The 18,250-nt window shown below is 49.8% G+C and overlaps 6 protein-coding genes across 6 annotated transcripts; all 6 read left to right on the top strand.

Annotated features, from left to right (window-relative positions):
- The first annotated feature begins 2,335 nt into the window (after positions 1 to 2,335).
- BO85DRAFT_59135 (sugar porter family MFS transporter) lies at positions 2,336 to 4,789 on the top strand. The gene is made up of 3 exons (XM_025665509.1): positions 2,336 to 2,815; positions 2,874 to 4,012; positions 4,069 to 4,789. The coding sequence occupies exons 1-3, from the start codon at positions 2,746 to 2,748 to the stop codon at positions 4,414 to 4,416; spliced, it is 1,557 nt and encodes a 518-aa protein (XP_025514038.1). The 5' UTR covers positions 2,336 to 2,745; the 3' UTR covers positions 4,417 to 4,789.
- A 1,002-nt stretch (positions 4,790 to 5,791) lies between these two features.
- On the top strand, positions 5,792 to 7,638 carry BO85DRAFT_375272 (putative amidase; the record flags this gene model as incomplete). Its single annotated transcript, XM_025656162.1, has 5 exons — positions 5,792 to 5,974; positions 6,033 to 6,154; positions 6,209 to 6,276; positions 6,330 to 6,595; positions 6,652 to 7,638. 5 exons carry the CDS (start codon positions 5,792 to 5,794, stop codon positions 7,636 to 7,638), a joined length of 1,626 nt encoding a protein of 541 aa, XP_025514039.1.
- A 272-nt stretch (positions 7,639 to 7,910) lies between these two features.
- BO85DRAFT_400350 (HesA/MoeB/ThiF family protein) lies at positions 7,911 to 9,611 on the top strand. The gene is made up of 3 exons (XM_025657119.1): positions 7,911 to 8,189; positions 8,260 to 8,473; positions 8,543 to 9,611. Exons 1-3 carry the CDS (start codon positions 7,958 to 7,960, stop codon positions 9,546 to 9,548), a joined length of 1,452 nt encoding a protein of 483 aa, XP_025514040.1. The 5' UTR covers positions 7,911 to 7,957; the 3' UTR covers positions 9,549 to 9,611.
- A 1,141-nt stretch (positions 9,612 to 10,752) lies between these two features.
- Positions 10,753 to 14,487, top strand: BO85DRAFT_400352 (uncharacterized protein). Its single transcript, XM_025657120.1, has 6 exons — positions 10,753 to 10,961; positions 11,012 to 11,044; positions 11,097 to 12,435; positions 12,485 to 13,617; positions 13,680 to 14,036; positions 14,122 to 14,487. Exons 1-6 carry the CDS (start codon positions 10,807 to 10,809, stop codon positions 14,246 to 14,248), a joined length of 3,144 nt encoding a protein of 1,047 aa, XP_025514041.1. The 5' UTR covers positions 10,753 to 10,806; the 3' UTR covers positions 14,249 to 14,487.
- A 169-nt stretch (positions 14,488 to 14,656) lies between these two features.
- On the top strand, positions 14,657 to 15,756 carry BO85DRAFT_521405 (short chain dehydrogenase/reductase). Its single transcript, XM_025665197.1, has 3 exons — positions 14,657 to 15,077; positions 15,143 to 15,483; positions 15,548 to 15,756. The coding sequence occupies exons 1-3, from the start codon at positions 14,675 to 14,677 to the stop codon at positions 15,692 to 15,694; spliced, it is 891 nt and encodes a 296-aa protein (XP_025514042.1). The 5' UTR covers positions 14,657 to 14,674; the 3' UTR covers positions 15,695 to 15,756.
- A 354-nt stretch (positions 15,757 to 16,110) lies between these two features.
- BO85DRAFT_59235 (MFS general substrate transporter) lies at positions 16,111 to 17,983 on the top strand. Its single transcript, XM_025665510.1, has 3 exons — positions 16,111 to 16,441; positions 16,499 to 17,247; positions 17,297 to 17,983. The coding sequence occupies exons 1-3, from the start codon at positions 16,363 to 16,365 to the stop codon at positions 17,915 to 17,917; spliced, it is 1,449 nt and encodes a 482-aa protein (XP_025514043.1). The 5' UTR covers positions 16,111 to 16,362; the 3' UTR covers positions 17,918 to 17,983.
- Positions 17,984 to 18,250: the final 267 nt, after the last annotated feature.

Genomic DNA, 18,250 nt, shown 5'->3' on the forward strand with positions numbered 1-18,250 from the left:
TTCTACAGGGAGACTTTGCGAAGCTGCAGATTAAAGTGCGGTGAGACGGATGTCTATTTATAAAGCCTGCCTCATTTCAAGAATACTTGATTCGTTATCTATGATACCTAGACAACAATACTGGATAACCTTATTGAAGGATCCGAAGAGCATTATGCCACTGAACATCAAGACAGTAGCGTCTCTACCGCAGGGATCAGTCAATGTTTTTGGGATGACTAGTAGAATGAAGCTCCAGTACTAATCACTTTTAAGTGCAGATCTAGAGAAAAGAGACATGTATTCCAAGCGATATCCTCAACATGCCCTTATCCGACTACCCTCAGATAGGGACCCTTGGTTGGTATTAACCTGGACCTAACATCAATGGAATCAGGATACATAGTATCAATGCCAAATTAATGCTTGCTCTACGTAGGCTTGCATATTTTGGCCAGGGCACTGCTATCTATAACCATGTCTTGTGTAACATAGTGATGCTGTGTTGCATGGCAGGGATGATGCACCACCCCAACCTTTAGTCCACTCTTCATGGCTTTCTGTGTGGGAAGTTAGATGAAGATTGAAGTGGCACACATGAACTGCAGAAGTGGAGTTGGACAGATTTTGACTCATTTTGCGAATATTGCTCAGGCTTCTGAGCCGAACTTTGACAGTTTAGTCAGCTTCTAGATAGGCGTAAGCCTTGACCGCCTGATGATAAAGACGAGGCATAATACTAGTACTTTCTTCTTATCGCAGGACAGAAAGTACATGTATTTTGACATTTATCTTATAGTAATGGGCCATGTGCGGTTGTAAATTGAAGTCGATGAAAGTCCGTAATTATGGTCCATTGCTAGATTAATGGGTGCGTGTAGATGGTATTTGAGAATTTATTGGCCTTTTGGAGACCTTTATCTTGAATTTGCATGTTGTAAATAGATAGCTGCACTTTCCTTTTCTTATTCTTTTTCTTTACCTGACATCATTCTTGATTTTGATTTGGGAACAACCGTATCACTTTTTATGACGTTTGCTTTGTGTGTGTTCATTCCTTCTCTTTCCTTCCTCTTTCTTCTCCCATGACAAACCCTTGACTATCTGTATAGATACAATCGAACCCTTTCCCGCGATGCTCATCGATGTCTCGAGCGAATCTACGGTAAGAATGATGCATCTTATCGCAGAGCTGAGATGGGGATTCCCACTGATCTGTGCTTATAGCGCAGTTACCTTTTCTCATACCGGGCAAACGGACGAGATCAAGTCAATTCAAGCATACCATGAAGCAGCCTGTCGTCCGGGAAAGTGGCAACCGGCAAATCGCAGTCCCGCCGGCATGTCTCCGACAACGCGGCAAGAGCAAGGCAGGCAACTTCTCTTTCATAAGAGAGGATCTTATAATGTGCGTGGACTGGTAAGAAATCATCAGCAAGGCGAAGCGTGAGACTGGCCTAGACTCGTCAAGTGCGCCCAAGCCACAGTGTCCCGCTACGGGCCATTCTCGCCAGGTTCATGCCTAATGCTGGATGGCGAGCACGTTGACTCTTCTTCGAGGCTTATATCTATGAACGTCCACGTCCGCTTCGTGGTATAAAGCACTACGGGTTCTGAATAAACAGGCCGAAGCTTGACTTGCTGTTCGATATTTGAAGAAACGCCACTCGACGCGCTTGTGCTTGGCACAACGAACTTGAATCCTGGAACTGACTGATAAGTGAGCGCCTCCTTGCAGAAAAGAGGCGGTCGCGTGTATGATTCGCTTCTTACACGCAGTTTGCCATGTTCAATAAGATCACCATTATCCACTCACAGAGAGTGTTCAATACTAATACACACATCAGGTTATAGCAGCTAGCTGCAGTTGCACTAGTATCAGCCATCAATTTACTAACCTGGGGCACTATGCCGGAAGAATTGCAGCGGTGAGTCCCAAGACACATGCGCTAGTAACGCCAGACTCAGGCCATCGAGTCCGACTCACTCTCACTTCAAAGGCATCTGCACGGCTGGTCGCTACATTATTCCCACGCTTTATCCAGGCTCAAACCAATGAGGGAGCAATGATAAGATGCTCTATGCTTTGACTCACGGGATCGGCATCGGTCATTCGGGATATTTCAGCTTCTTCTCTCGCTCCGTCCAACAACATGGATGCATCCTTGTGAATGCTGCAACCTCGTCATCATGGATCAGATTAAGTCCGCACGTCATAGAGCAGTTTTTTGCCATCACTCATGGCATGATAATTAGAGACTACTGCTACTCCAACAAGCAGAGCTACCGCTGAACCTACCAGTCGCAGTCAAGTCGGTCTCTAGCGTAGTGCAGCAACGCTCCTCAGTGGACGGAAAAACCCGCCTAGCATCTCCGCACAATTTCTCCGGATGTATCCACCGTGGGCCACCAACTCACTCCCTTCCCCCGGAATTGCTGGATCCAGCTTAATGTGCGGGGAGAGATGGGGTTTGTCTCTGCGGGTGTGCGGGTATCATGGTCGCTGATGTTTGGGGTTGTTCCCTCGCCAGGGCCTATCGGGTTTCTGCTCGGCACGACCGAACACTCTCTAGCATGCTCTCCAGCCTTCGGGATCTGTCCCTACACAGTTTAGTAAGATGGAGACGACTGTGTTAAATATTCGTATGATCTCCGGGGAGTGAGACTTTTGGCCTCTCCCTTGGTTCTCTTTCTTCCCCTGGGAATGCCCTGTGCTGCTAGGATCAATTGTCAATTGCCTACCAGTCTTTGGACAATCCTCCCACAATGAGTCTCCTCAAGAACTATCGCGTTTACCTCCTCACAGCAGTGGCCTACTCGGGGTCACTTCTTTTCGGTATGCATACACCCGGGAATCAGATACGCTCTGTGAACTAACGCTTGATGACTACTAGGCTATGATACGGGTGTTATGGGAAGTGTTCTTTCACTGACCAGCTTCAAGGAAGATTTTGGAATACCGACTGGCTCTTCTGGTTTTGCTTCCTCCAAGAGCTCCGAAATCTCATCCAATGTTGTGTCCTTGCTGACCGCGGGCTGCTTCTTCGGCGCCATCTTCGCTGCCCCCCTAAACGAGCGCATTGGCCGACGCTATGCACTGATGGTCTTCACCGTCGTATTTCTAATCGGAGCAGCTGTTCAAGTTGCTTCGAAGCATCACATTGGACAGATCTATGGTGGCCGTGTCATAGCTGGCTTGGGAATTGGTGGAATGTCTAGTATCACGCCTGTGTTCGTGAGCGAGAACTGCCCCCCAAGCATTCGAGGCCGAGTTGCTGGCATGTTCCAGGAATTTCTGGTCATTGGGAGCACCTTCGCCTATTGGCTAGACTATGGTGTCTCCCTGCATATTCCCTCAAGCACGAAGCAATGGCGTGTCCCCGTCGCTGTTCAGCTGATTCCTGGCGGTCTTATGCTCCTCGGCCTTTTCTTCCTCAAAGAGTCTCCTCGCTGGCTGGCTGGTAAAGGACGACATGAAGAAGCTCTTCAGTCTCTCGCATACATCAGAAACGAGTCTCCTGATAGCGAAGTGATTCAGAAAGAGTTTGCTGAGATCCGAGCAGCCATCGATGAAGAGGTAGCAGCTACCGAGGGGCTGACATACAAGGAGTTCATCCAGCCGAGTAACCTCAAACGCTTCGGATTCGCCTTCACTCTCATGCTTTCACAACAATTTACGGGCACCAACTCAATCGGATACTACGCCCCTGAGATCTTCCAAACTATCGGACTTAGCGCGACTAACTCGTCTCTTTTCGCTACTGGAGTCTACGGAACTGTGAAGGTTGTCGCGACGGCTATCTTCCTGTTCGTTGGTATCGACCGTTGGGGTCGGAAGCTCAGTCTGGTCGGCGGATCCATTTGGATGGCGAGCATGATGTTCATCATTGGCGCTGTATTGGCCACGCATCCTCCCGACACAAGCGCCAGTGGTGTCTCCCAGGCTTCTATCGCCATGGTCGTCATGATCTATCTCTACGTGATTGGCTATTCGGCTTCCTGGGGCCCTACCCCCTGGGTGTATGTCAGCGAGGTAAGAAAACCATCACTGAGCTCTACTCGACACAATATATCTAACAGGCCTGACAGATCTTCCCAACACGGTTACGCTCATACGGTGTCGGTCTGGCAGCCACATCCCAGTGGCTCTGGAGTTTCGTCGTCACCGAAATCACCCCCAAAGCTGTCCACAACATCGGCTGGCGGACTTTCCTCATGTTTGGCATCTTTTGCGTTGCCATGTGTGTCTTCGTCATCGTTTTCGCCAAGGAGACCAAGGGCCGCAGTCTCGAAGACATGGACATCCTTTTCGGCGCTGTCAACGAGGCGGACCGTCGTGCTGCGGTGGAACACACCATGCACAAGCGCGGCTCCTCCCACATCGAGGACGTAGATGAGGAGACTGAGCGTGTTCGCCATGAGCAGGACAAGGTCTAGCTGGGCTAGATCAGTCCTTGTACGAATGAAATATATAACCCGTCTCTGGGTATGACTGGATGGTTTTAAAGTTGGGCGAATCAGCATAGATCTAGATGTTAGATGGGGGCTTATATATCGGTCTTCATAGAATCGGGTTTTGTTTATCACTAGGATCTCGACTGATTCTGACACCGGCTGGACTGACGTTGTGTGATACTATGCATGGTTTCTTTTTCTATTCCTTCGTCCAATGAAATTTTTCTGGTAAAACCGAGTGGATTTAACTTCCAGCCACGGTAGACCCAGCCACCTCCTGATGTAGACGGCACACAGGAACAATTAGTGTTAGACAGCTAGGACATTCATCAGAACTGGCACCTCGGGATAAGGGGCAATCCTCTTGAAACTGCAGGTCACCGAGTCTCACCAGGATCCAGAATTGTACTATAACACAAGTACACTATCGATATCACAGCGATATCAACTCTAGTATATTCTTATTGACCACAACAGCCAACTCAATAAAGAGAGTTCTGCTCAATAAAGTCTCAGACATCGTCAAACTCTCACTAAATAGACTTACTCCAATCTCCAACCGGAGGATTAGCATTAAAACCAAGTAAGTACTTAGTATCTAGTCCTAATACCAATGTCTTAGATACTTGTACCACACAACCGCTATTGACTGGCAATTAAGTGAGCTTGTTGAATAAGCCTTGCCGCTGTTTTTTGAATGCTTTTTTTTCCCCCCTCCCCACCCTCTTTTCTTTCCCCGTATAACCCTAAACACTCCGAGATTGAGATTGATGGACTGGTGCTATTCTTAGATGTGCGCTCGTGTTAGGCTGAGACATGGGGAGGTTGTTAATCTCGTTGGCGCAGTTTTGTCTGCTTTCTTATTTCCTATTTCTTATTGGGTGGGTATGTTGACTGATAGGGGTGTACTTGAATTGACGAAGTTCAGTATCTGATACAGAAAATAGGTTCTGAGATGTGGGCATGTCGATAATGTTAAGTGAAAGTAATCTAGTAGTGCAGATGGTAAACAAAGTTGGCAGGAATGAGCAAAAATAGGGTTGGACCTCTACTCATTAATTATTTGACTATGATAATTAACTTCACCCGTTGACTCAGCTTTGAGGTTGAGCTGGTGGTCAGGTGTACCTTCCTTATCCAGCTATTACTTCGCCCTTGTTTCAGTTAATTATCGGTTGTGAGGCTTTCGATAGTATCTCATCGCGGTGTCAAGTTGCGGTGAAGGATAAACCACCAACTGGTAGTACTTAAAGAGAAAGTGGCAGAATTATTTACTCTTCGGTAAAGTCTTCGACAATTGGCTTCCTTTCCCTAGTACATCATCCTGAGATCAGAATACATTGGCCAACCCTCAGCGATGTTGCTTGACTGGAGATACTGGGTCTTTGCGACCCTTTTCATGGTACATTGTCTCATGCTGGCGGACGCGGCCTCATATGGAGCGAAGGAGTGTCAGATCCCACGGGTAGTTGAAGCAACAGCAGAGCAGCTTCAAGATGGTCTTAAGAAAGGGTGCTTCGATAGTGTCGAATTGGTCAAGGTTTAGTGACTTCTGCCCTATCTGTACTACTGTGCCGGCGGGATGCTGACAATTACAGGCGTACACTGCTCGAATCAGTGAGATTGATGTGCACTTTGGTACGATCCTCGAGTTGAACCCCGATGCGCTGAGTATAGCGAAACAGCTCGATCATGAGAGGGATCAGGGGCATATCCGAGGGTAAGTTGCTGTATCTGTAATGGTATTGAGTGGGTGGCTGATTGACTATTGTAGTCCGCTGCATGGCCTGCCAGTCTTGCTCAAAGACATGATTGGCACGAAAGATAATATGCAAACAGCAGGTATCATCCCTTCATTCTGATCGGATTCATTGCGTTGGCTGACGATATGCTAGCTGGCTCTTGGGCGCTTGTTGGAGCTAAGGTTCCTGCCGATTCAACTGTGGCGGCGAAGCTCAGGGAAAATGGGCTGGTCATCCTGGGCAAGACTAGTATGTCGGAATGGGCCAATTTTCGCTCGGTGAACTCGTCAAATGGTTGGAATGCGCGACGCGGATATACGTTCGGGGCATACTATCCTGACCAGGACCCGAATGGAAGTTCGAGTGGTAGTGCTGTTGCGACTGATTTGGGGCTCAGTACGTTTGCCTTGGGAACTGAGGTACGTCAGAAGATACTTTCTTGTGTATGAAATAGGTACTGACCGTGATGGATCAGACTAGTGGGAGTATACTGCTTCCGAGCGAAAGGAACAACATCGTCGGTATCAAGCCAACTGTTGGACTTACTTCACGCTACATGGTCATCCCTCTTAGCGAGCGCCAGGACACCATTGGACCATTGGCTCGGACAGTCAAAGACGCAGCTATGCTGTTGCAAGTAATTGCTGGTCCAGATGGCAAGGACAATTATACCTTGGCTTCACCCTTCGCAGAAAAGTTGCCCGACTACTTGGCAGCTTGCAAGGTGTCGGGTCTACAGGGCAAGCGTATTGGTATTCCTCGAAACGTCATCGACTACTTAGGTCCCACAAATGCTCCGATAGTTTCGGCATTCGAAAAAGCAGTCACTGTAATAAGCGCTGCAGGTGCCATAGTCGTGGACAATGCGAACTTCACAGCGTACAATGACTTCTATGGCAGCCTGAAACCGGCCATGGTTGTAGCAGCTGACTTTTCGACGGACATCAAGAGCTATCTGAGGAATCTGGAGCAGAACCCAAACGGCCTCTATAGCCTTGAAGACATTAGGAGCTTCACCCAGCATAGCGCATTGGAAGATTACCCGTCGCGCGACACGGGGGTGTGGGATCAAACGATTGCTTTGGGCATGAACAACACATCCCCGAGCTTTTGGTCCTTGTATCAGCAAACCCTCTATTATGGAGGGGAAGGAGGACTCTTAGGAGCTCTGTCCCGTGACACACTCGACGCTGTCATTCTGCCCACTCTTGTGGGCTTCGATATCCCAGCTGTTGTTGGTACCCCAGGTATCACTGTTCCTCTGGGAGCATTTCCATATGGGACACCAGTGGAATATAACACCCGCGGTGACTTAATTCAGCGTGCCCCTGGTATCCCTTTTGGCATCAGCTTCCTGGGTAAAAAATGGAGTGAAGAAGAGCTAATAGGGATGGCATTTGCATTCGAGCAGAAGACACTCATCCGTAATAAGCTCAAGCGATCTCTGAAGGTAGATAGCTAGGTAGAATGGATCGTAATCCTGGTGGGTACGCAGTTAGATACCTTTATTAGGCTTTGAGGTTTGTATTTATCATTACACAGTTTTAATAAAAGAGAGACTTTGGAATATGTTAAGGTGAAAGACGCAGTTCAGTATCAAGGCGGCAGATATTGGCCTGATAATACAGGTGTCAATGTGATAACCAGAAATGGTTTAGCCTCAGATAGGCTGATAAGATGGATGGAGAAAGTCTTCCGAGCGGGGTGCGCCTCCGTCAGGCATGCCGGAGCATACCTCAGACAGGGATTGTAAATTCGAGATAACTAGACAGTCTCTGTCCATGAACGGACTCGAACAGACGTGCGCATCTTTGCGCACGCAGATTGCTGCTACTGAAGCCAAACTTGCCGACCTGAAGCGTGAGCTCGAAGTCGCAGAACAGGCTGCCGCGAGCCACAAAAGCCAGAATGCAGCGGACGCTGAAAAGGGATCTGAGAGGAGGTGGCCCCTTCTAGACGAAGAGTATCGACGCTATGGAAGGCAGATTATCGTGCCACAGCTAGGAATACAAGGTTCGTGAACTGTGCCCCTCCCCTGGGTTCGGGAGATCTAGGATTACTGACCAGTGCTTTCGCAACTCAGGGCAGCTGAAACTCCGGTCGGCGAAGGTGTTGATTGTAGGGGCTGGTGGGCTGGGATGTCCGGCAGCTTTGTATCTTGCTGGAGCAGGTGTTGGTACGCTCGGACTTGTGGATGGAGATTCTGTGGAGTCGTCGAACCTTCATCGTCAGGTCTTACATCGGACAAGGAATATCGGGAAGCTGAAGGTGGATAGTGCTATTGAGTACTTGAAGGAGTGAGTTGACACCTGGGATTCAGTTACTACTATTTGTGCAGTATGCTGACCTTGGACTGCTTATTCTAGGCTGAACCCTCACTCCAAATACATCGCTCACAGGGAACATCTAGCGCCTGAAGCTGCCCCAGAGATCTTCAGCAACTACGACCTGATTCTCGATTGCACGGATAACCCCGCGACTCGATATCTCATCTCGGATACTGCGGTGCTCCTGGGTAAACCACTGGTGTCGGCCTCTGCTCTGCGCACAGAAGGCCAACTCATGGTATTGAACAATCCTCCTCGACCTGCCGGCGACAAGACCGGAGGTCCTTGCTACCGCTGTGTATTTCCGAAGCCGCCCCCGGCGAATACTGTCACAAGCTGCGCGGATGGGGGTATCGTGGGCCCCGTGGTAGGAACAATGGGCGTTTTGCAGGCCCTAGAAGCAATCAAGGTAATTACAGCAGATGAAACATCCAAACCCCCGCCGCCATCATTGCACATCTTCTCCGCATACTCTACACCTCTCTTCCGCACGATCAAACTCCGCTCTCGTCGGCCAAATTGCGCGGTGTGCTCCGCCGAGGCCAGCGTCACGGTGGATACTGTACGCTCTGGCTCTACCGACTACATCTTCTTCTGCGGCACCGCAGCTCCAGAAAACTTGCTGTCACCCGAGGAGCGCATCACACCGCGCGAGTATCGTACAAGGCATCACGGCAAGGAGGAAAAGGAACCGACGATCATCGATGTCAGGGAGAAGGTCCAGTACGACATCTGTAGTCTGGACAATAGCATCAATATCCCGATATCCACGATTCTGGCTTCTTCGGCGAGCGCTATGAGTAACGGGGACTCGTCGGCCGATGGTGTGCCAGCGTTACCTCCATGGGTGCCGGCGGACGTAGCGTCATCGCAGTCTACTGACCCAGTGTATGTGGTGTGTCGACTGGGCAATGATTCCCAGGTTGCTGTTAAGAAGCTGAAAGAGCTGGGATTGGATCAAGGAGGGAAGAGGGTCGTGGCTGATATTCGGGGAGGATTCCGTGCCTGGAAAGAGCAGGTTGATCCTGAGTGGCCTGAGTATTAGAGTTCATAGACTAGATGATCGTACTGTATGTAAATAGTTGACAATGGACACGGTATATGACGCATCGTTGCAATTTCTTAACAATAATCATACATCAATATTTGACATCCTCTTCACGCACGAGAAGCATGAAGGGGGAATGTAACTGGCAGAGAGGAGGAAAAAGAAGGGGTTCAAAAAACAAATCCCTCGAAGAGATTCGTACCCACAATGCTATTCAAGATTGTGGAGACAGACAGTCGTGATGAGCGACCGCTCGACTATTGGAAGGCTAACATAAAAGAGCGACTGTCGATAATGATTCTCATAGCACTTGATTATCGAGGCTGAATTGAAGCAGGAGTTGACATTCAACATTCAGGTCACCTGCCTTGACTGCCACGAATTCTACACCTCACATATCTCCTGGTATTCATCTCTCAAGAGCAGTCACCTCCTCTGTCATCCTCTGCGCCATAATCCAGTTGAGTATGCCAGTTCTTTCCCCCATTTATCTGTCTATCCAAACCAGACATGACCGTTGATCTAATCCCCAACAGGTCGACTACTTCCAATACGATGATGTCGATTCCTGCATGGCAGTGGGTCCATCCACCAAGCATCCGGGCAGTTCCAACCATTCCAGCCAATTCCAGGCACCGCGCGGCATCTCCGTTCAGTCTGGAGCCGTCAAGTTACCGAGATCCGAGTCTTGGTATCTCACTCTGCGCAAGTCCAAAGCTGGTCTTATCTTCACTACTACATCTGCTGGTAAAGCGACCCATTCAACACGAGCACACCTAGACTAGCTTATCGGTAAACAGAGGCAACAAATCACCGACTCGGTGCAAAAACTGGTTGTGCTCTTGGCAGACGGCCCAAGGATCCACTTGGGAAAGTCGGCGGTCGATCGCCACTACTTCGACTGTTGCGAAGTTTAAACTTCTCCCTCTCTGGACTCTTTTCTTCCTTTTCCGAAGCAAGAACCGAAGCGAAAATCCCCCGCGGCCACAAAAATCCTTACCGGAGACACTCCAGCTTACGCAACTACCTGCTTTCTTCTTCCTCGCCCAGTCCAATAGGCGTTCAACCTGAACTCTGCGAGAGTTTAGCCGAGTTGCATCTGGCGTCGCCGATCGCATCACGTGGTCTGGGGAAGTGAGGCCGTGGATGAGGGGCCGGCTCGTGCCCCGGATTCTTGGATCAATCCTATCTGACATTCAGGGGTGAGATCGAGCGAAAAGAGCTTTGTCGTGGGTAGGTGTACATACACTCCACGATGGCAGCTCAGGTCGACTCAGACCAGTCCTCCTCGCGGGTCTTACCCGGCGAAGATGATGGACGACGGAACCGCGAATGGAAGCTCTTCAGCAAGCTGAAACGGGGTTGGAAGAGCTTGGAACTGGATATGCCGACTCTGCTTCTTATGATGAAGTATGTTCTGTGTCTCTCAACTGCCGAGCTCGTATTGATTGATTTCGCAGGGGTGCCCTTGCACCAACAATTTGTGTAGCTATGTAAGTTCACCCACAATTCTCTGCTACTTGTGCCAGACTAACAAAAATAAAGATATCAAGCGGATGCCGTGGCATCGCTTTTCAATACAGTCGGGTATCTGGTGGCCATCATTTCCGTCTTGGGATTCTCAATCATGCCTCGGGCCAAGTTCATTCAGATGATGGTCCTCGACGTATTAGCTGTCTGTGTTGCATCAGCTGTTGCTCTACTTATGATGTACTCGTGTGTCAAGGCACGGGAGCATTCTGAGTCTGCCACTGCCGCTGCCGACGGAAGCACAGCATACAACTCGTCTGCAGCAGCCGTCAGTGGCGTTTGGTTGTTCTTTGAAATCTACCTGGTTCACACTTTTCGAGCCAAATTCCAGCAGTTCCAGTTTCCCGTGATTATTTACTCGATTGTTGCCAATGTTGCTTTTGTTTATGCTTCTAGGCTTGGGACCATGGCTGCTGCGATTGCGCTCGTCAAGAAATTACTCGAAGCATGCCTAACCGGGTTGGGAGTGGCAACGGGTGTCTCATTGTTCATACTTCCAAAAAGTACCCGAGGCATCGTCTTCAAGCAGATGGCCGGCTACATCGGCGGTCTGCGTGCTGCCCTCAATGCACACACGGTGTACTTCGAGACCTTGGAAAAGGACGACATGTTCGGGAGGGCAGAGACGTACGATTCGACCGTAGAGAAGGTCACCGATAAGGGCAAGGTTTATAGCCCGGAGGCGCAGGCTATCCATACAGCCTGTCAGAAAGTCACAGACCTTCATGCCAAAATTCATGGCGATTTGACATTCGCCAAGCGCGAAGTTGCAATTGGGAAGCTTGGGCCAGATGATCTCCAAGCCATCTTCCGACACCTGCGCCAGACCATGATACCCGTAGTCGGGTTAAGTTTTGTTGTGGACATATTCCAGCGCTTGTCTGACTACAACAAATGGAACCAGCCCATCGACGCGACTGGGGCAGAAATTCCCGATCAGGTACGCCAGAGGGTTAGACTGGAGTGGAACGAGATCATGAGAGCAGTCCATGATCCTTTCAGCTCAATGATTCACACAATTGACGAGGGTCTGCATCATGTGTCTCTTCAGCTTGAGCTAACAAAGCCGCCAAAACCATCGAAAGCGGGCAAAGAGCCGGAAGATGTGGAGGCAACGGCTAGTCCGAAACCGGGCGAGAAAGGCTTTGGCGAGTATTACGAGAAAAAGCTTCGCAACTTCAAGTACGCCAAGCGAGTTGCCTTGCGAACTTGGAGCGAAGAGAAGGGGATAATCCTGCCACCTGACTTTTTCGAGCACCCGTCATCAGTACATTTGGATGTGGACGATATTCCTGATGACAAGTTTGGAGTCGGCCGAGACAGGAGCCGACGGCAGCTGTACTTGATTCTCTATGTAAGCTTGCTCTCACACTTGATGTCTACTGATGCTGACTATATCACAGGTGGAGCAGCTGCTCGAATCCACTGGCCACGTTGTCCATGATTTTATCCAGTTTGCAGACGAGAAGGTTGCAAGTGGGAAGCTCGCACGGAAGCGTCTCGTAATTCCCGGCTCAAAGCGTCTGCTAAAATGGTTCATCAGCGCTTTCAAGGCGGAGGACTCACATGAGGACGACAACTTGGGTGGTGACATCAACTCACAGAACAACATCCTTCAACTGGGCGAGGCTTATAAACACCGAAAGGACCCGGAACACTTGCCGCCGGAGAATATGTTGGAGAAAATCGGTGACAAGATTCGCCTCATACCCACGGCATTGCGCTCTCCCGAGTCGGCATATGGGTTCCGAGTTGCGTGCGCTACGATGACCGTTGCTGTGGTTGCTTTCCTTCACGATACGCAGGATTTCTTCGTCAAGCAGCGATTCGTTTGGGCCATGATCATGGTCAACCTCAGCATGTCACCCACTTCCGGGCAAAGCATATTCGGCTTCGTTCTTCGTCTCCTCGGTACGGTTCTGGCCATGGTGCTCAGTCTTCTGGCATGGTATATCCCGGGGCAGAAGACGCCTGGCATCATCGTATTCCTGTTCATATTCTTGACGTGCGTCTTCTACGTGCCGATCAAGATCTTCCGCTTCCGTATCATCGGAATCATCACCATCATCTCTACCTCGATGATTGTGGGCTACGAGCTCGAGGTGCGTAAGATTGGAGAAGAGGTGGCCAGTTCCAATGGACAGCAGTACTATCCAATTTACCTCCTGGGCCCGTATCGACTGGCCACTGTGAGCGCTGGTATAGCGGTGGCCTTCATATGGACATTCTTCCCCTATCCGATCTCGGAACACTCTGTCCTACGCCAAAGTCTAGGAGCCTCTTTGTACCTCCTAGCCAACTACTACTCCGTTATCCACGAGACTGTCAATGCGCGCATGCGCGGCGACGAGGGTGATCTAGCACTGAAGACATCATCAGGTCGTCGGCTTCTCAAGGCGCGTAACAAGGTGTTCTCAAAGCAAATGCTAATGTTAAACAACCTCCGAACGTATGCCGGCTTCCTGAACTGGGAAGTCGCCATCGGCGGTCGGTTTCCAAAAAAACGATATAACAGTATCATAACTTGCATCGAAAAGTGCGTGTCCCCACCCTTTACTATCTATCCATCATGATATCCCCAATACTAACTACCACCAGCATCGTAAGCTACCTCAGTCTCCTAGGCTACGCCTCCGACACCCTCCTGCAACTCGACGGTGACGACGAATCCGACTCCGCCTGGGTCCACGATTTCAAAAGACTAGTCGCCAGCGCCCGCGTCACAACCCACGAAATCACCACCGTGCTCTGTCTCCTATCCGCAAGCATAACAAATCGTCAACCGCTACCTCCGTATCTGAAAACACCCCGTCCCTACAGTTTCTCCAAGCGTCTGGAGGCGCTTGACAAAGATATTCTCAGTCTGCGACACATCGCAGAGCCAGGGTTCGCTACGTTTTCCGTCCTGCAGATCTCGACACGTTGCATCGTGGGTGATGTGGAGAGATTAATGAGGTGAGTGGTTTTTCCTTCCTTCCACTTCATTCAGTATGAACTTGGAATGAGTGATTTGCTAATGAATGTTGTTTATTTGGTTCAGGGACGTCAAAGCCCTAGTAGGCGAGTTGGACTTCTCGTTCCATGCTATAAGTACCGCGCATAGTGTCAAGTCGTCGGCGGAGGTGTCGCGGCTTTCGAGACCGCCGTCGCGCGATAAGATGGATTAAATTAATTGATTGATTGATTGATGAGGCATGAGTGATTGACTGACTGATTGATTGATGTATATACCCGATAGATATTTTGATGTTGTTGCCATGTTGTGAGGAGTATGCCGTGGCATTAGTCCTAATTGATAGTGTATACAAACCTGAAGCAGACCGATGAACTGTGCACTATGTCCTTTCATAGCAAAACAATCAATAATTTTATTTCATCAGAATATCGATTTGTATTTACAAGTATGATCCCATCATATTGACAAGTATAAAATACTCCTTACTTACTACCTACAGTAGTAAAAACCGACAACCCCGCATCATCACCCCCTCTCTTTCCCCATCACACCATTTAGTACTTAATTTACTATATAACCAATCCACATACTCACCCACAACCCCCACCCCCACCCCAACCCCAACTAGTATAGCAAAATGACCACAACCAACGCAACAATCCTCATAACCGGCGCCGCCGGAGGCATCGGCCTGGCCACATCGCGGCACTTCAACGCCCTCCACCCGACCAGCACCATTATCCTCACCGATCTGCCCACTCACCAAGAGACCACTGAGTCCTTGATCCAGAGTACATTTCCGCACCCGGAAAAGGCAGTCTTTCTTCCCGCTGATATTCTGGACTGGGGACAAATGACACGTCTGTTTAGGATAATTGCGCAGGAATATGGTGGGGTGGATGTGGTGGTTGCGAATGCGGGGATGATGGAGTCTACGTCTGTTTTGGATTTGGAGGATGTTGATGAGGAGACGGGGGAGTTGAGGGAAGGTTTGGAGGCGAGGAGGGTGGTGGGTGTTAATTTGTTGGGGACTTTGAGTAGTATGTTTACCTTTCTTGAGTTTTCTGGGGTGTGTTGTGCTAATGGTGTTGATGATGGTGTGAAGCACTGCGACTGGCAATGTATCACATGAAAGAGAAGGAGAAGAAGAACGGGTCAATTGTGCTGGTGGCCTCTACGTCGGGGTATTTTGGAGGAACGGGTGTCACGGCTTATGTGGCTTCCAAGCATGGTGTTGTGGGGTTGCTTCGGGCGTCGCAAGTGACGGCGCAGAAGTATGGCATTCGGGTTAATGCCGTTGCACCGTTTATGACCCCGACTAGAATGACGGCTGGTTTGTCTCAGAGCTGGCAGGATGCTGGGCTCGAAGCGAACTCTCCTGAACGGGTGGCGGAGGTTATTGAGCAGGTCGGGATGGATACGGACCGAAGGGGCTCTTGTATGCTGGTGAGTCCACTGAATTGCACAAGTGATTGTGATGTACAGTCGCACTAAGGGACTTATGTGCTAGGTTGCTGGAAGATTTCTCAGAGAGATGGAGTCGACAAGGATGGCATTGCTCCCATCATGGCTAGGTCAAGACGTTGCGGATTTCATGGCGAAAGAAATGAAGTTTATTGCAGATATCGGAGGCTATGTGCTTCCTGCTCGTCTGTAGAGAGATTGGTTACATGCATCCAGGTGAATGGTGTCCTCCGGGATGGCATGGAGCAACTCTTCTACAACTCCTTAGTTCACTGCTCCAGGATTAAGTCACCGAGGTCAGAGCTCACATACCAGTCATTGCGCGGCAGCCCCTTTGCCCCAGTAGCCAGAGTTGGACCTTGAGTTTCCAGGACGGAGGAATGTGAGGACCACCAATCAGGCAGCTCGTGTATCATAGTTGTGCTGAGCCAATCGTCACAGCTGCCCAGTAACCAGCCCTCATCCCCATGTTCAGCTTAGGTGCCTGTATCTCCCCAGGAACATGTGCCTCTACCACGCGGTCTGTGCCCTGCCCCTTGCATTTCGTACTCTCACCATCTGTCCTTTTCGAGTGCTGTAGCAGGCCCCTTCCAGAACGATGATAGCCTAGTGTGAAGTCCTATTTGACCTGCGTATTCCTCCACGTGTCGTGGAAACTGTCCAGCGTGCCCGCGAGAGACCTGCGGTACCATTCCATATGGGGGTTGAGTATATTGAATTCAGCCATGCGAAGGATGGCCTGGAGCCGCAACTTTGCAATTGTGCTAGTTCTCAGAACCTGGTCGAGGTTGCCAGCGCAGAGCATCTGCGCCACAATGCCGCGGCGAATCTGGCCGTGGAATGGAAACTCGGTGTTAAAGAATGGCTAGTCCTGACCTGCGTCTCTTTATTGATGACAATGGATGCCTTCAATGCGACCGTAGTGCTTCCCCTGATAACAGTATGTGTGTTCATTTGTCCGTCCTCATCTAAACGTCCGATCACCTGATATGGATAGAGCAGAATCTATCAGCCACATCTGAACAGCCACTCGGAAACACACTATGGATTGAGGCATCATACCTTCTGGCTAGTGCGGCAAGCCAGCCATTTTCTTTCATGCTCGCAGCAATTTTTGGGGTAGGGCCTATTGCCCTTGGAGCTGCTGTGCTGGCCACAGTGGGAACGGGGGTCTGTAGTGGTTCGATGAGCTTAGCTTGTCTGGTTCCAGGGCGGTTTGTCCAAGGCGTAGGCTGTGGAGGAGTAATTGCGACCTCGCTTCTGATGATAGATGAAGTCATCCCATATCCTCACCAGGCTCGAATTACTGGTTATGCCTTTCAGACTCGAGTGGTCGGGGCCATTGTTGGCCTCATCTTCGGTGGGTTGCTTGTCGATCACGCCGTCTGGACCTTTTATGCCAGTCTTGTCTTCTGCGCACTGGGACTTTTGGTCATTCCGTTCGCGGTTGAGTTGCGGACCTACAAGCGTATCGCAAAGTGCAAGGCGTGTGAGCTTGACTGGCAGGGTGCCGTGTTGACCTTTATGGGAATGGGCTGTCTTCTCATAGGCGTCAATTGGGGCGGGATATTATACGAATGGACTAACTGGCACGTTTTGGTAGTTCTTGGTGCTGGGGCAGCCTCGATCATCGTCCTAGTCCTGTATGAGAGTCTGTGGTCTGTCCACCCGCTTTTCTCGTCGACAATTTTCAGCAGCATCGCGAGGACCATGTTGTACCTAAGTAGCTTGCTGCACGGATTCTTGGTAAGTTATCAGCTTGTGGAAACGGACGAAAATCACTGACTTGCGATAGTTATCCTGCCATCTCCTCAACTGTGCCCTGTATCTAAGACTGATCCAAGAATTGCCGTCTGCATTCGAAGGGCTCAGTCTCCTCACGGTCGTCAGTCCGGCGTTGGTAGCGCTCATTCTGACAGAAAGGTTGAGACTTTTGCGAAACCCGAGTACCTTTCCCTGGATGGTCCGGATCGGATGGTTGTGCAGCGTCCTTGCGACAGGCTTCTTCATTATCCTAGACGACAGCACTCCACCTCAAGTATGGGTTTTCATCTTGCTTGGTGCCGGAATAGGCCACTCCCTCCTTATTTCTGGGCACCATCGAGGGGTGCACCACATACACCAGCCGAGCAGAGATAGTGAGCACTACTCAGCATCAAGCATCCTCATGTACTCTCTTCTGCGGACGTGGGGGATGTGTATTGCTGTTCCTGTTGGCGGGGCGATCATTTTGCATCGAATAGTGAGGCAGGAGGGCGCAGAGAGAAGTCACTTTGATTTCCAAGCAGGCGAGGCCTCCTTATCGCAGCAGGGTAGGGACCAGAAGGAGATGCTTGTAGGTGGGTTTCACATGCTATGGCGAGTTATGGTTGGGGCGTCTGCTTTAGGAGGTGTCAGCTCGCTGTTTGTGAAATGATGTATAGCAGAGTTCGATGTGACATTAGGAATCGATTGAATGAATGTACTTAACGATATTCACATACCGATGAACAGCAGGTAGATGAGAAGGCTACCCACTGTAAAAGATATGAGTCGGTGGGATGGCTAAACTAAACGGGAAGGAACTTCAGCTTCACGTCACATCCACCAGCTACTTTCCCGACCAGTAACTACGGGTTACTGTACATAAGACGAAGATGGAAATCACCCCAATTCATTCAAGCCAACGCAAGCAACCTAATTCAAAGACTAAATCCAACTCAAAGAGACATCAAAAACATCTCGCTAACAAACATTGTCATACTAGAAG

Source organism: Aspergillus piperis, assembly GCF_003184755.1.
Source record: "Aspergillus piperis CBS 112811 unplaced genomic scaffold BO85scaffold_13, whole genome shotgun sequence".
In the NCBI taxonomy this organism is placed as follows: Eukaryota; Fungi; Ascomycota; class Eurotiomycetes; order Eurotiales; family Aspergillaceae; genus Aspergillus; species Aspergillus piperis.